This window comes from Ovis canadensis, chromosome 9 (genome assembly GCF_042477335.2).
Source record: "Ovis canadensis isolate MfBH-ARS-UI-01 breed Bighorn chromosome 9, ARS-UI_OviCan_v2, whole genome shotgun sequence".
Taxonomy (NCBI): domain Eukaryota; kingdom Metazoa; phylum Chordata; class Mammalia; order Artiodactyla; family Bovidae; genus Ovis; species Ovis canadensis.
In genome coordinates, this window is record NC_091253.1 from 41,181,254 (window position 1) to 41,198,259 (window position 17,006).

Consider the following 17,006-nt stretch of genomic DNA (forward strand, 5'->3'; position numbering starts at 1 on the left):
TCCCTTCCCAGGGCCGTTACTTAGCCTAAGGGCACCATTTGGTCTTAAAGCAAATTACTTAAACAGAACTGGCAATGCATCGAGAAGTGGGAATCCCTGTAAGTCAGAAGAGTCAGGGATGTCTACGCAGCCTGGCCTCCCTGCTCCTCCGCTGGAGGAAAGGAGGGACTCAGGTGGTGGGTCGCCTGTGTGCACAGCATTGCTCTGCACACGTTTGCAATCAAGTTAATTGAATTCATTGGCGTTTAGAACCGGCCTCTAGCTCAGAGAGAGCTTTGAATGGCCAATTTCTCTCGCCCTCTCCCCCTCCCCGCCTCCCGCCCGCCCGCCCGCGCTCCCAGTTCCCTCCCCTCCGGTTTCCCAGTCCGCACCTCCCTTCTCCACTCCCCTCACCCCTATTCCCTCCTCCGCCCTATTAAAACACCCACCAGCTCACTTGTTAAGACCCCCTTAAGTTGGAGGAGGCAGAAAGGCAACAACCGCGAGGAAGGAGAAGTCAAGACGTCTGGAAAGAATTACCCAGTCCTGGCTTCCAGCAGCCCATTGAACCAGGGACTTGAACCAGCCCCAGCCAAAGACATTCTCCTGATTCTACGCTTCCTGGGTTCTGCTGACTTTTCACCAGGCTTTTTTTTTTTTTCCTTTAATACAAAAAGAGAGCAGAGACTTTCTGATATTAGGGGGAAGGAACTAGAGCATAAAATAAAATAAAGTTAATTTATTTTCAAAGCACAGATAACATTTTCTTTTAAGAGTTAGAAGATTGAAGTGCAACGGAAATATTTAAAAATACTAGTGATTTTATTTTAAGTAGGGGATACCTAAACATTTGAGACTCCCCTATCCTTTTTAAATGTTGTTTTTAAATTTTTTATTTTTCTTGGCCGGTCGTCTCAAATTCATCTGATCTCCTATTACCTCAATTTTGGAAACTGCCCGCCACCGACCCTTCAGGACCACACAGACAGGCTGAGGACAACTTTATGACCAAGAGCTGAACAAGGTACGTTACACTGGCGCGATTCGGTGAACGGTGAGGGTCCTCGAATAGGCCAGGGAGGGGGGTCATTACCCCACGTTAAGAGTTAAACGCAATTTTAAGTCCGTGTTCGACAGAAAAGTTTGAGGTCTGAACATTTCCAACAGGCTGCAAATCAGGGGATATTTCGGATCCCTTGCAAGCTTAGTAACCTATCCCGGGGCTTGTCCCATCTCTGCGGCGCTCGCCAGAAATCTGTTGCCTTTATGGGAACACAGGTAACCTCTTTGCCTGGGAAAGGCTGCACTTCCCGGGATGTACTTTTCCATTCCACATCTTCCGGAGCTGCCGAGGGGCTCCCGAGCTAGGAAACAAGCATCTCCACTGTGTAAGGAAAATACATTCCCCACTGCTGCCCCCTTCCCCCTTCCATTCTCATCACCTCTCCCTTTTTTTCCCACACTCTGTGTGGGGAGAAAAGCCCTGAACAGCCTAGCGCGTTTTCCTCCTAAGTGGGAAGGAAGCCTGTTTCTTGGAATGCAAAGGGTTAAAGCGATCGCTGGTCCCAGTTCTGGCCCCAGGGAGGGAGGGTCCTTCGCCACCTCCGCGCGGCTACCGGCCTCGCTCGGCCACTCCCCCTTTATTCCCCTACCCACCCCCCCCACCTCTTTGCACTCTCTACACCCCGTTTAAGTGTCAGAGTGGGTCTATCTGGGCTCAGCCCTGCTCCGGAAGCATCACTACGGCCAGGGGTCCCAGACCCAGGCAGTGGCACTGGGAGACCCGAGCGGGAGGAGCGCGCGCATCCCTGCAGTCGGCCGCCGAGCCCCCGGGGGCAGGGCGTGCATGGGGACCGTGTGTGGCGCGCAGGCAGCTGCATCGTCCCGGGAGCCAATTCCGACGTGGCATCGGGCACGCTGGCGCCTCTCTCCGCAGCTGCAGCGGGGGGCACAGTCGGGTGGGGGCTTTGGGGTGCCGTGCCCAGCGCCCAGCCCCGGGCTGGGGCTTGGGGGTCCACTGGGAGCCGGGGGTGAAGATGGGAGGCGAGCCAGAGGCTAGGTTGGGATGGATAATCAACACCTTGGGCGGAATTCGTCAAGCTGGTTCCCGCCCAGCGTGAGCGAGGGCTACAAAATGGGTCCCTGTGAACAGGAGGGCGGGTCTGAAAGGAGGGTCTGTGTGAGGGCGAGGACTGGGAGGCGAGAGGCTGTTCTTCTGGCCCTGGATACGCAGCCGAGGGGAAATGGCTCTGAAGGGATAATTAAGTCTGGAAAGAGGGGCTGGGAGCTGAGAGGCGGTGCCTGGAGAGGAGGGTTTACAAGACCCGGGTCCTATTACACAGGCTTAGGTGCCAGCTTCCCGCGGCCACTCCCTCCATCCCCCAAACGGGCCGCGCGAAGTACTTGGAAGTCACCAAGCCCGCGCGCCTCCGCCTCCAGCGAGCTGCAGCAGCCCTGCTCCCAGGAGGTGGGTGTAGGAGCTCTGCCGGCTCCTCCCAGCCTCCTCACCCTTGGGGACCACTGCTGCCTGGTGTCTCCCGAACAGCTGCCCAGAAAGCCTGCACTTCTACAACCCACGTGGCTGGCCTGGGATTGCCTTTGACGTCACACCCAGGGGGGAGGTGTGACGCAATAGAGCGGGAAGCTCTGATTGGCTACCGAGGGCTTTCCCAACTGGCGGCCTGAGTATATATAGACTTTCAACTCGGCCTGAGAGCAAAGCCAAGCAAGTTGGTTGTTGAGCTTTGCTGGGAAAGGGAGGCGACAGATAAGAACAACTTCAATGGCCCTTGTAGATTTCAAGGTTCTTTCCGGCAGATTTCTCTTTTCAGTTGAAGACATATGATAATGTACCTTTGAAAGTTTAAGAAGGATTATGATTTTTTAAAGGTCATTTTAACAAAATATTTTGAGGGTCAGCACACATTCAAACATGCCAATGATGAAAGGCTAAAAGTTAAAATGTATATTTGTGTAGAGTTGGGTAGAATAAATAGTTATGCCCATCAAACTGTTCGTAGATACAATTGAAAATGTTATAGAGTAGGTTTGAAAAGAACTCCTAAATTCTAAACTTTTTCCTTTCATTCCAATATGCACAAGTTGAATCATTCGTTAAACTGGTTTTCACTGCATTTTTCCAAAGGCTAAATTAAATAAGATTGTTCTGACAACCGAAATACTGTTTTTAAAATGCTTACTATATTCCAGCGGAGGTTTTTTTAAATTTTCAATAGTTTGACTCTTTAAAAGTATGAATTTTAGTATATATAGTATGTTGTGAATGAAGCAATATTGGGACTATTGATTCAAAATTCTAAGACATTTCTGGATTATAGCACTATAATGAAGATATAATTTCTCCTCTTTTCTTTTTAGCTATATAATAGCTGAGCTGGGTGAATAGAAAAACTTCTTGTAGAAGTGTGTCAAATGTACATTACGGAGTTACTTGTACTGTACCTAGAACTGGATCCTTTGTTTTCAGAGAAAGCTATGGCAACTGTAAGAATTCAAGGTCTTAAATCAATGACTAGTACCAAATCTGAATGCCACTCTCCTCCAAACAAAGATGGTGTTTAGTCACCTACCTTCTTGGAAAACAAGAATTGTGCAACGAATGGGTAACAGACTTACTAGAAAGTAAGTCATATCGAAACTAATCATTGTTGTAAAGTCTGTGGAATAGTCCCAAAATATTGAATTTCAAATTTCTTTTTTCACACATGGATTCCTTACCAACTGAGATTGTTTTAAGAAATATTTCTTGAATTGTTAAATTCATACCTTCCACTGATTCATTTATTTTCTATGAGGAAAGGACTTATTTATGGATCACTGGGAGAGACCGTTTAGCAAAGTTTTATTACACAGTTGTATTTTTAATCTAAGAACAAGTAGCATATTATTAACTTCTTGGCTTTTATATAATGTGGGAGCTATAAGTTAATGTAATTGGAGAATAGAGCATAAGCCCCACAGTCCTTTTACAAGGTTCTGTTTTTACCCATGCTCATCCAGGCTGTGCTCCACTAACAGGCTGTAAGGTCAGAACCTGTGGCAGCTTGTATGACACTGAATGGGGGGACAGCTCCCTGCAGAAAAATCAGTTTCATCGCCCCCAACTTGGTTTTAATCCTTTCCTCTGTAGCAGTAGTCTGCATAGACTTAGTATTATCCCACTGCATATATCTTAAATTCAATAATATTTTGAATGTTATCTATGTGGAGTTCATAATATACTGCTGTGTTCACAACCTAGAAAAATGTCATTGAGTCAAAGTAAATATAACTTCACACTCTTAAATTTTTCTTCAATTTAAATGTAAAATATTTAAATATGAATGTCTCTTAGAAGCATACAACTGTACTGCAATTTATTTTAAAAATGAACAAGATGTAGTACACATCTAAATGGAATGCCTCATAGGAAAAGCATAGTCAAAGAAGTTTTTAAATAACCACAGTGTAAGGTAAAATGCAGTCTGGCCCATAAAAAAGTAAAATAATAGCTACTATTTATCACCTGTTTAATATGTATCAGGCATCGAGATAGATATTTGATATGAATTGTATCTAGTGCCCTGCCATGCCCCCTAACAAGAAAACTTTATGGAAAAAAAACTTTGCCTCAGAAAAGTAAAGTAACCCACTCAAAGTCACAGGGTTACTAAAGAGAGTGAATGGAATTTAATCCAAGATTTCTTGAATGTAACACCCTTGAGCTGGACTATACTACAGTTGGACTAGTAAAGTTTTATGAGGGTTCAAACTGAGGAGAAATCACATCTGATCGAGAGAAATCAGGAAAGATTTCACGTAAGGATTTGACACTGGTATATGTGGCCACATAGGAGTGAGGATTTCATGTCAGGTCTTTGTGTAATTTCCCCCCTTTGCCACAGTGAATTTTAGGATGAAGCTTGCTGCTGCTGCTGCTGCTGCTGCTCAGTCACTTCAGTCGTGTCCCACTCTGTGTGACCCCATAGACGGCAGATGACCAGGCTCCCCCGTCCCTGGGATTCTCCAGGCAAGAACACTGGAGTGGGTTGCCATTTCCTTCTCCAATGCATGAAAGTGAAAAGTGAAAGTGAAGTCGCTCAGTTGTGTCTGACTCTTAGTGACCCCATAGACTGTAGCCCACCAGGCTCCTCCATCCATGGGGTTTTCCAGACAAGAGTACTGGAGTGGGGTGCCATTGCCTATTCGGGAACAAATAGACAATTGGGAGAATGGGCATCTTAGGAAGCCATTGATCAACTTGGTACAAAAGAAGAGAAATCTGAAACCTAAAGTTCTGGATCCAGAGACAGCTCAGATGACAAGGTCTTTGAAAGGTGTTTTGCTAAACCCCTGCAGAATTAGCTCCAGGGTCTCTGCTAGAAGAAGTGCAGTGGTACTGGTAAAGACAAAGGTCAACTTCAAAACCAGAGAGGAAGAGCAGGTCAGAAGGGGAGAAGGAAGGGGTGGGTCAGGTGCTCTAATGTGAAGACTCCTGGGAGGCGTCATCTGGGTACTTCTCTTAGGGTTTCTAGCTGAGGACAGTAGCAGAGGCAATGCACCTGAGGGATGTGTATCTGTCCAAATGAGGTCGTGAGAGTTTTCTTAGACTTTAACCTAATGATTACCAAACTTTGTTGCAATTAGTGTTACTTAAGGAGATTTAGAAACTCCTGACACCCTTGTAGCTCCCCATGCCAATTAACTCAGAATGTTGCGGGAGCCACACTTCTGTAATTTTTACAGATTCCCTGGGAATTGGATATACATCCATATTTGGGAACCACTGCTTTTTAGCCTTTTGTTGACCATTCTTTCTAATCCACCATTTGCAGGCAAACGGCCAAAGGCAGAATATGTCTTGTTACAAAGAAATACATTTCCAGATGTCTTGCTAGTGTCACCTACCTAAGTTAGTATTTCTAACTCTAATCATTCTGCATATGACTTGATCTATTTCTTCCTCCTCCCACACATTAAAGAGTAAGGAAAACCTATGTTCTAAAACCTTTTCTGCTATTAGATATGACCTTGAGTCATGCATTCACTAACCATATTAAAAAATATATCTCCTCTTGTCCTTTGTGCTTCTGTGTGTTTAAATATCAGCTGTAAGTGAAGGGACATTGACCTGGTCTGTTTTTATTATATTTTGAACTATAATGATGCATCCCTTGTGTCAGTCCCTGAGGTCAGTCTATTTCCCTCAGTAAAGCTGGTTCTAAATGTGCCTTATAACCCTTTGTATTGAGATCCTAAGCAAAACTCAATACCTTGTAGAAATAGAAAGTGCAAGTCACTTTACAACTTGAATTATGTTCCTATGTGTTAAGATACTAATGCCATTAATATTCCATTGACTCTATAATAAATATACATATTCCTTACCAGTAATCCTGCAAAAAGTTATCATTCCCATCTTGCAGATGAGGAAATGAGGCTCAGAAAGTAGAGACCAAAAGGAATTTACACTTAATATTCATCCTTGTTCAGGTGACTATGTTGAGGAGACTACCTACAGTGCAATCTATATCCATCCTTCTAGACACTCAGCTGTGGGTTAAAATCATTAAAATGAATAAAGTTATCTATAACACTAAACATTTTTAAGTTCAGAGGTATCAATTGTCCAAGGACACATGGCTCATTCATAGAACCCTCAAGTGGTTTGTTGAATAGCTAATATGAGGCAGAGGGAGCTTGGACTTGAATCCATTTCTTCCCTGTCCTGCTATCCTTTCCACTATGTCAAAATTATCCCTTGTTAACTAACAAACAACAACTTAAAGAGACGGAGAGTCAGGCTGAGTAGGTGATTACTAGTAGGGTAGTAACCCACAGAGAGCTAACAGCACTGAGCTCTAACTTGATAGTTTCCTTTCAGGTATTGAAATGAGATCCATCTTTTAATCTCATAATTAGGTGAAGTCACTATGATTAGCTCCATTTTAGAGATGAAGTGTTTCCCAGCTGGTGCTGGTGGTAAAGAACTCACCTGCCAATTACAGGAGATGTAAGACATGGATTTGATCCCTGTGTTGGGAAGATGCCCTGGACAAGCTAATGGCAACCCACTCCAATTTCCACTGGAAATTCCTATGCACAGAGGAACCTGGCAGGTTATAGTCCATAGGCTGCAAAGAGTGAGACACAACTGAAGCGACTTAGTATAGATGAAGAAAGTGAAGATGGCAAGTATTATGTAACTTGTTCAAGGCTACCCAACCTTTAAAAGAAACCACTGAAAGAAAGTTGGGAGTCTATTCCAACTCAGTGTGATTCCAGAGGCCAATGTATATGGGTGTGCCCAGACACACACACACATATATTCATTCACAATCATTAGCATCAAGACACAAAGCAGTGTGTAGATTAATGGACAATAAATATTGTAAGACTACTTGCAATAGAGGTTAAGTGGAAAACTACTTAAGAGTTCAAATGGAAAAAAGATGACCTCATTATCCCTAATACCCCAAACTTGACCCCCAAATTCATCAGCTTGCTCAGACTGCAATTTACAACTTCAGGATCATTTGCCTTTTCGAACTTTTTTATCCAGAGGTCTTCTAGAGCTGGCTGGATACTCCCCACCCTTGCCTCCCAACCTTTAAATAGCTGGGCAAGAAATTACAGAACTGGTTTTAAAAGAGCAAAAAATCTGCTGGATGAAGGATACCCTGAGGGCTCAGCATATTCACTGCCTCTGCAGCAAAGACAGAGTAAGGCCCTGTGCTCTGTCAGGCTATACTGACTACTTGAGACTAAATGAATATTCACTTATTTAAAATGTATTTATTGAGTGCATACCCTGTTTTGTAGGCTTCTAAGAGTTTCCCTGGTAGTTCAGACAGTAAAGAATCAGCCTGTAATTCAGGAGACCTGCGTTCAATCCCTGGGTTGGAAAGATCCCCCGGAGAAGGGAATGGCAACCCACTCCAGTATTCTTGCCTAGAGAATTCTATGGACAGAGGAGCCTGGCAGGCTACAGTTCATGGGGTCGCAAAGACACAACTGAGCAACTAACACTCAACACAGGTGGTACAGTGGTTAAAGACTCTCCTTACCAATGCGGGAGCCCCGAGACTTGGGTTCCATCCCTGGATCGGGAAGATCCCCTGGACAAGGAAATGGCAACCCACTGCAGTATTCTTGCTTGGGAAGTCCCATGGATGGGGGAGCTTGGTGGGCTACAGCCCATGGGATTTCAAAGAATCAGCCATGACTTAGAAACTAAACCATAACCACCCTGTTGTATAGCACAGGCATATACAGTTGATTGAGATAAACAAGTCCCTATAGTCAGGAGTGTTCTTAGTGTAACATAGAAAATTAAGCAGAGTCGGGAGCAGGGGTTAGGTGAGATGAATTGGGATTGGGATTTATATATGTGCACTATTGATACTATATATAAAATAGATAACTAATGAGAGCCTACAGTATAGCACAGTGAATTTCACTCAGTGCTCTGTGGTGACCTAAACAGGAAGGAAATCCCCCAAAGACAGGATATATGGATATGCGTAGCTGACTCACTTTGCTGTACAGTAGAAGCCAATACAGCATTGTAAAACAATAATACTCCAATAAACACTAATTAAAAAAATAGAAAATCATGCAGGGTCAAAGGAGATGGTGACAGGCAGTGACGAGATGTCAGGGAGGAGGAGCTACTTTATTTTCATTTATTTTTAATATTCCCTTTTATATTTTCCTTTAAAATTTTTTTTTTGCTGGAGTAGAGTTGATTTACTGCAGGAGTTACTTTAGAAGGAGCAGTAAGCTAGGACCTCTCAGAAGAGGTGTCACTTGGCCTAATGTCCACAGCCTTTCCCTGATGCTGACGACTCATTAGAGTTCACTTTAGCTTCTCCCTGATCCAAAATGGAAGCCCCCATAATGAAAGCTGTGGGAACTTAGTTCTCACCACTGCACTAGGGCAATGAGAGCAGTTGTTATTCTCTCTCATCCACAGTTTGCTCTCTGGTTAATAGAGGAAAGTGAAAGGGAAGGAATGGTGCCCAGTGCAGCCCAGTGACCTACGGAGTCCCACTTGGGGTCTATGAGCAAACGGCAAGGTTTATATCTGCTCTACAGATGGGACCTATGGCCCTGTCTCCCCTTGAGTTTCTAAGTAGCACTAAGTACACACTGTGGCTATAGATGGACTTTCCTCGTGGCTTAGTGGTAAAGAATCTACCTGCAACGCAGGAGCCGCAGGAGACTCAGATTCTATCCCTGGGATGGGAAGATCCCTTGGAGGAGGAAATGGCAATCTACCCTAATATTCTTGCCTGGAGATTTCCCATGGACAGAGGAGCCTGGTGGGCTACAGTCCATGAGGTTGCAAATAGTCAGATATGACTAAAGTGACTTAGCACGCACCCATAGCTGTATACACTTGTGCGTCGCAATCAGCTGTGTATTCCTGTATCCAAAAAACAGGTTTAGCACAAAGTAGGTATTCAATAAATACATTTTAAACAAGTGAAAAATCCATTTAGACTCAAGTAATCAGTGCAGACTGGCAGAGCGTAGGGCCTTCTTCTGTCTTTGCCTTTGTTAGAGTAAAACAGGAGTTTGACTGTTAGCATTAAGAACAGCACTGCTGTTGCCTAAATGGAACCACCAGCCAATTCCCTTTGGCACCACATCTTTCCAGGTTCCTTTGGTTGTAGCCATGTAGGAAAATATATGAGCCTAGAAATCTCTGGGAATTGGCTGTTGTATCTGTTCCTGAGTGCATATCAATACTCATTTTTCTATTACAGCTGGAAAACGGTTTTCAAGTTCTTTTTTAATCTTTCCTTAACACAACACGCATATTAACCAGAAACAAAAGAACACCACCTAATTTTTCATGAAAGTTCAAATCTATTCAGCCAATATTCACTGAAATTATGCCACTGTGTGAATTGGGCAAGTTTTATGATTTGGGGCAAGTTACTTAAACATTCAGTCTTGGCTGCCTCATCATATGTATGTGTGATTTGTAACATGAGATTAACAGTATTTTATATTTACTGTTAAAATTAAGTAGGATTGTTCCCTATTCAAGAAAACAAAACTTGACTCTATGCCTGGAGCTTAGAAATGATGAATTAAAAATCATTGACGTTACAATGATGCTAATGATATTTATGAATAAAGTTACGTCTATCATTCAAATATTTTCTGAATACCAACTGTAAGTCCAACAATATTTTGTGTCCTTGGGGGACATTAGTGAAGATAATTATTTATGTATATAAATATGTATTATTTATGTATGTATGTATGTATGTATATATATATATATATACATATGTGACTCAGATGGTAAAGAATCCATCTGCAATGTAGGAGACCTGGGTTTGATCCTTGGGTCAGGAAGATCGCCTGGAGATAGAAATGCAACCCACTCCAGTATTCTTGTCTGGAGAATTCTATGGATAGAGAAACCTGGTGGGCTACAGTCCAGGGGGTCACAAAAGAGTCAGACACGACTGAGTGACAGATAACTAACACATACAGATACACATTGTATATATATATACACACACATAATAATCTGTTGACTTGGAGTGTACATTATGGTGCACCAAACTGTTTTTTAACATTTGGTTTGGCCCAGAATTCTATGCAGCAACTTAAAAATCAATAAAGTCTAATAATGGGCAAAACCAAGTTTTATATTTTCAATAACTTGGGGAGGCATGTTTCTAAGTAAATGATCGAGGATAAAACTAACCGTATTTTCCAGTTTAGCAATAAACTATGTGCCTGACAAGGAGGGTTTGCTTATGAAACGGAGTGTTTGAATTGGGGATTGTCTCAGAAAGTCTCACACATATGGTGCCCATATCTCTGAAATTATAAAGAAACACATCCTGTGTGTCAGTTCCTGAGATCAATCTATTCCCTCAGTGCAGCTGGCTCTAAGTATGCCTTTTAACCCTTTGGGCTGCACCGAGATGCTGCCTGTGTCAAACTAGGCAGCAACCCAGACTTCCCAGAAATAGATTCTACTGCTGCAGTTTACTAGCAACTTTTCCCAGGCTGCAGAAGGACATTCTGTGGACTCCTATGATGTAAGAGGGTGTTCCCACTACAGCAGCTGCCAGCAGATGCTATGTGAACACGCTCTGTGTCTACATGTGCTGATAAAAGCAAGGAAAATGTGAATAATGGAAAAGAATGGCAGGCAGTTCTTTTGCTGGCTGTGGTGATTTGAAACACAAGCAGAACACACTTCTGAGCTTCTCCCAGGCAGAGTGTTTTCGTCCCCTTGAAATTTTTCACTCTCGTGAGAATGACTCATGTCTTGGAAAAGCCAAGTTCCTGGTCTGGCGCTCCCAGCACCTTCGCCATTGGTTAATGTACACTTTGGGGAGTTTTCCGCATCCGGCCAGTGGTTTCAATTAACAAGGGATGCTGTGCTCTGAAAACTCATTTCACCATTGTCCAGCAGCTTGCACTTTCCATCTGTGCCATGATTACCTTTACCAGGCCCACATGTTACATATTATGGTGTCCTATGTAAGTGTCAAAAGTAGAATGCACGTTTGGTTTTTTATTTCTAGCTTCCATGTTAGCGGATATTTTAAATTGTAACACTTTGATTTTGTTCCTGATTGTTGTCCTGTGAAGGGTCCTTGACAAGTATCATCTCCAGTTTAGCAAAGGAAAATAATGTCTACAAGCTCAAACCCTGGTCTCCAGTCTGCTGTGCATTGCTTGAATTGTAATGAGCTAGAGACACTAAAGCCAATATTTGTAACAGGCACACAAACACAAACTCAGAAATTATTTCTTGTTAACGTGAATCCAAGGCAGTTAATCCTGATTGATGGCATCAGTGACTGATTTCCTTCCATGTGGCAGTTCAAGGACCAAGCTCCTTCTATCCTTGGCTTTGCACTCTCCAAGGACCTGTTAATATGTACATCAAGATTGTGGAGGGAAAAAGAGATATTGCAGCACGCCCACTCTATCCCTTAAAAGCCCTGCTGGAAATGGCACATTTCAGAATTCCAAAGACTGGAATGCCATGGGCACATCAAGCAGTCTGCTCAGGTGTGGAAATACAGTTGGCGAGTAGTCACAGTAAGTTACCCTAAAGCATAATGCACTCAGGACCACCTCAGTGATGACCACAGGGCCTAGAATGTAAATGATATCACTTAGAGTTGAGTGATGTGATGGCCAAACAACTAGTAACAACCAAGATGTTAACAGATTTTATGTCAACACTCAATTTTAAGTCTTAATGTGGAATAGGAAAATATAAATAATATATCCAGGAAGAGATTTTTCAGAGGTAATTACTTAACCCAAGGTACTTTTGAAATAAATTTACTTAACTTTTTCAAAAACCAGCTGAACTAAAGGGAAAGGTTAAATGTTAATTATATGCAAATATGACAAAACCCCTGAAGTTGGTGTAAATGATTGAAGGTCACACAAATTCTATCGCTCATTAGAGTTCATTATTGGAAGGGGAGGAAAAAAGAAAGACTTCAGGGGGAAACCTATGATATTGTGATTAATTCTAATAAATATAGACTTGGTCTTTGGCCTGAGGCTCTTAAGATGCTTGGCACTTCTTCCTACAGATTTAGAGATGTCTTTTGTTAGGTTCATGAGATGACTTTTGGAATAACTTCCATTTTTCTTGCCCAGATAAGTGGGGAGGGGAAACAAGCTAGAGATGGAGTTTAATTGCCAGTGGTCAATGACATAATTAATCATTCTATGTAATGAATTCTCCATAAAACCCCAAAGAAGAGGGTTCAGCAAGCTTATGGGTTAACAGACATGTGGCAATTTGGGGAGAGTGATGCATGGAACTTTCCCCATACCTTGCCCTGTGCATCTCTTCCATCTGCCTATTTCTAAATTATATCTTTTTATATTAAACCAGTAATCTGATGTATAAACATGTTTCCTGATTCTGTGAGTCCTTCTAGCGAATTAATTGAACTCAGGAGAAGAGCTCATAATCCTATGAGTTTTAACCAGTTTGTCATAATTGCAGGTGACAACTTGGGCTTGCAACCGACATCTGAGTGTGGGTCTGTGAGGGGCCAGTCTCGTAGGATGGAACCTGTGGAATCTGATACTGCAGGCATATGATGCCAACGTTGATTTATTTGTTGGACACCCGGCAGGTGTCCAGAGAATTGTTTGTGACATGTATAGGAATAGGATCCAGGAAACAAGACCAAGCACCTCGTCTGTGGTCATAATTGGAGATGCTTTGAGGAATACAAAATGTATGATCCTCTTATACTCACATTCAAAATATTTCAGGAGATTTGTAAACAGGGGAGGAGTACAAAACTGGATATTATTAAGAACTGAAATGTGTTTTTAAAGTCTACGTTGTTAAAGTTCTTCAGACAACAGAAAATTTACCTGTTGAATTAAGCATGATGCTATTTCTTCTTTAATAACTCATTTCTGCAAACATTTATTGTGTCCTTGCTGTGTTTCAGTAAAGTTCCTGATTACCAGGTTCTAACTGGCTGGTGTGGATGATGGTTGAAGGAGACAGTGATATAAACAAAGGACTGAAATTTGGAATTTCAGGAGCTTTGATAAATGTCTGTGTAGGATATCTATGCATAAGGAAGTTTTAATGGCAACAGAGACTTGGGAGATAATCTAGTCTAAATGCCTATATTTTACAGATTTAAATTTTTTAAAATTTTATTCTTTATATTTATTTATTTGGCTATAGTTGTGGAGTGTGGGATCTTTGATCTTAGTTGCAGCATTTAGTACCCCCACCAGGGATCAAACTTTGCCCCCTTGCATTGGGAGTGCAGAGTCTCAGCCAGTGGACCAGCAGGGAAATCCCTAACAGATTTTTCAAGACTGAAGCCGAGAGAGGAAAAATGACTGGCTCAAAGTCATGCAAACTGATGGAAGAGCTAGAACGGTAGAATCCATGTATTTTTATGTTCAACCTCAGCTAGCTGCATGGGAAAGATGTGAGTTGAGGGATTTGCATCAGAGCTGAGATAAAATGATACATAAGAAATTGAGCAAGGCCTATGAATTTTGAACTTTCACTGGTCAGTATTATGAGTGAAGGAATATGATGGTGCAAGAGTGCCTTGCTCACTAAAAATATTAGGTGTTATGCTTAGCTATGACTACACACACAGAGTACATCCTTAGGTAAATGATCTAATGTACTAAAAATGATGCATCCATATATGTGTTTCATACATTATAGTTTTCAATGGTACAGTGCACTACCATCTCATATGATGTTTGAAAGAATCCTCTGAGTTTTGACAAAAGGACATTCTTTTTTTTTTTTCTTCAACACTTATTTTTCCAGATCATTTATTTGGCTGTATCGAGTTTTAGTTGAGGCATGTGGGATCAGTTCCCCAACCAGGGATCGAACCTGGGTGCCTTGCATTGGGAATGCAGAGCCTTAGCCGCTGGACCACGAGGGAAGTCCCCAAAAGGACATTCTTATCTCTTTTGCTGATGAGATGCCAAACTGAGATGCAGAAAGTCACTGAACTAGTTAGGTGAGAAACTCAGGGTCAGAGCACTTGGAACCAGTGAGCTCCCTGTGGTACCCTATATGTAAAGAAGTGTGGGACAAGAGTGGTTAACCAAGTGTATCATGTTATTTTTACAGATGCATTGTGAGAGATTTCTATGTATCCTGAGAATAATTGGAACCACACTTTTTGGAGTCTCTCTCCTCCTTGGAATCACAGCTGCTTATATCGTTGGCTACCAATTTATCCAAACAGATAATTACTATTTCTCTTTTGGACTGTATGGTGCCTTTTTAGCATCACACCTCATCATCCAAAGCCTGTTTGCCTTTTTGGAGCACCGGAAAATGAAAAAATCTCTAGAAACCCCCATTAAGTTGAACAAAACTGTTGCTCTTTGCATTGCTGCATATCAAGAAGATCCAGACTATTTGCGGAAATGTTTGCAATCTGTGAAAAGGCTAACCTACCCCGGAATTAAAGTTGTCATGGTCATAGATGGAAACTCGGAAGATGACCTTTACATGATGGACATCTTCAGTGAAGTCATGGGCAGGGACAAGTCAGCCACTTATATCTGGAAGAACAACTACCATGTGAAGGGTCCTGGAGAGACGGATGAGTCACACAAAGAAAGCTCACAGCATGTCACCCAGTTGGTCTTGTCCAACAAGAGTATTTGCATCATGCAAAAATGGGGTGGAAAAAGAGAAGTCATGTACACGGCCTTCAGAGCACTGGGGCGAAGTGTGGATTATGTACAGGTAGGTCTCCATGTCTGCCAGGACAAACATACATTTAAATAAAGCATCTTTTGTATCTCTCCAGTCATATGCTATGGCCCATCTTTGTCCCTTCTGGACACAGTACTTCTTTCAGTTCATCTGAAAACAGCATGACTGTTGAAAGACCATTCTGAAAGAGAGAAAAAAAATATTGTAAAACGGTTAAAACTATCTATGAAAATGCTTACTTCATGCAATGTGATTCGTTGCAAGTAAAGATTATTTTGAACAGGAGACCCTTCCCTCCCTTCCCCTCCCTTACCTTCTCTCCCGCCTTGGTTCTGCCAAATCAATTCCAACATCATTTTCCACACTCTTAAACTCTCCAGCAATGTAAGAAAATAGTGTGTGCCCCAGCAGAAGGAGCTGGAGAAAATCTGCAGGACCAAAAGAAGGCTATAAAATATTTTTCACAGAAGCTAGGCAAAGTCGGGGCAATACTTTACAAATTTTAATTGGAAAGTATAGAAATTCAAAAGTAAGACACCAAGAAAAAGAAAAGAAAGGGGGAAAAGGAAAACAAAAACAAGACCAAAAAAAAAAAAACACCCCAACCTTCTCAGAACAAAATCTAAGTCATGTTTATTTCACTCCCCAAACAGCATTACCTCACTCCTTGCAACTTGACCTTTGAAAGTGTTTGTGATGGTGTTTGCTTGCATGAAAATTAGACAGGCTCTGTCTCTTTATTAATTTCCTGACTGCTAACTCTAGGGTTTTCTCTCTTCTAGTTCTCACCGAAGCTTGTTTCTTTAGAGCGTTAGCAGGGCTCCTGTGAGTTTTCTAATTGTGATTTTCTGCAGATATTTAAGTTAGACTTTGTTCACAATGATACTGAGAAGGGAGAAATTCTCTGACTTCAGATATATATTTGACACTCTTCCTCTTCTCTTAAACATGAAACCCTTGCTTTTGGAAGATCCATCATATGTTTTAGGGTAATTTATCAACACAGAGTAATGCCCACTGGGTCTCTGAGTAATGGGTCGGGAATGAGCACTGGATTCAATTCGGTCAACTGAGATTCTAGTCCCATCTATTAGTAGCTGGTTGACCTTGAGCAGGACCACCTCCCAAATCTCAGTTACCTGGTTAGAAGATAGCAATCTCTCAAAGGATTTCAGATAATTATTTCAAATTATGAATCCAAAGGGGCTTAGCCAAAGTTGCTGATAATGGCATTGTTCATACTATTAAAGCATTTGCTGTTAATCATATAAAAAAGAATACTCTATTAACAGCAAATGCTTTAATAATATTATGTAGTCCTTATGCAGATTGTAGTAATTTCAATTGCTAATTAACATGTCAGTTGTTAATTTCACTAATAGTTGAATACTTTGAAACATTTCTTCAGTTTATACCATCTGTGTAAATCTCTCTTCTAGGGAGTTGATTTCAACCCCCAAGTGTCTCCTATTTTCTAAAACTTTTGCAAATAAGGCTGATTTAGATAACTCGACATTTTACATACGTGACCAGATGAGAGGATAAGATAAAACTTTTATAGTAAAGGATGGCTAGGGACTTTACAGAAGATATGAAGAATGAAGCTCTGGCCCAAAAATGAGAAAACATCTGTTTTGATGTTTTGCCTTTAATTCTAGTTAAAACAATTTACGTTTGTCCTTTCTAATCAACACGTCATTGTGTAGTTTTTCTTCTTCTTTTTTTAACCGGCTTCTCCCAAAGCCCCTTCTCCCATCATTTTGTTTGGAATTTTGTTTGTATCCTTGGC

The 17,006-nt window shown here is 41.8% G+C and overlaps 1 protein-coding gene across 1 annotated transcript in view; it reads left to right on the forward strand.

The window, feature by feature from the left end:
- Window positions 1–343: 343 nt before the first annotated feature.
- Window positions 344–17,006, forward strand: part of HAS2 (hyaluronan synthase 2) — a 32,658-nt gene continuing 15,995 nt past the window's right edge. The window contains exons 1-2 of the mRNA XM_069601009.1: window positions 344–1,003; window positions 14,621–15,247. Coding sequence (XP_069457110.1) covers window positions 14,621–15,247 — 627 coding nt within the window. The 5' untranslated portion in view covers window positions 344–1,003. The remainder of the gene's footprint in view (window positions 1,004–14,620; window positions 15,248–17,006) is intronic.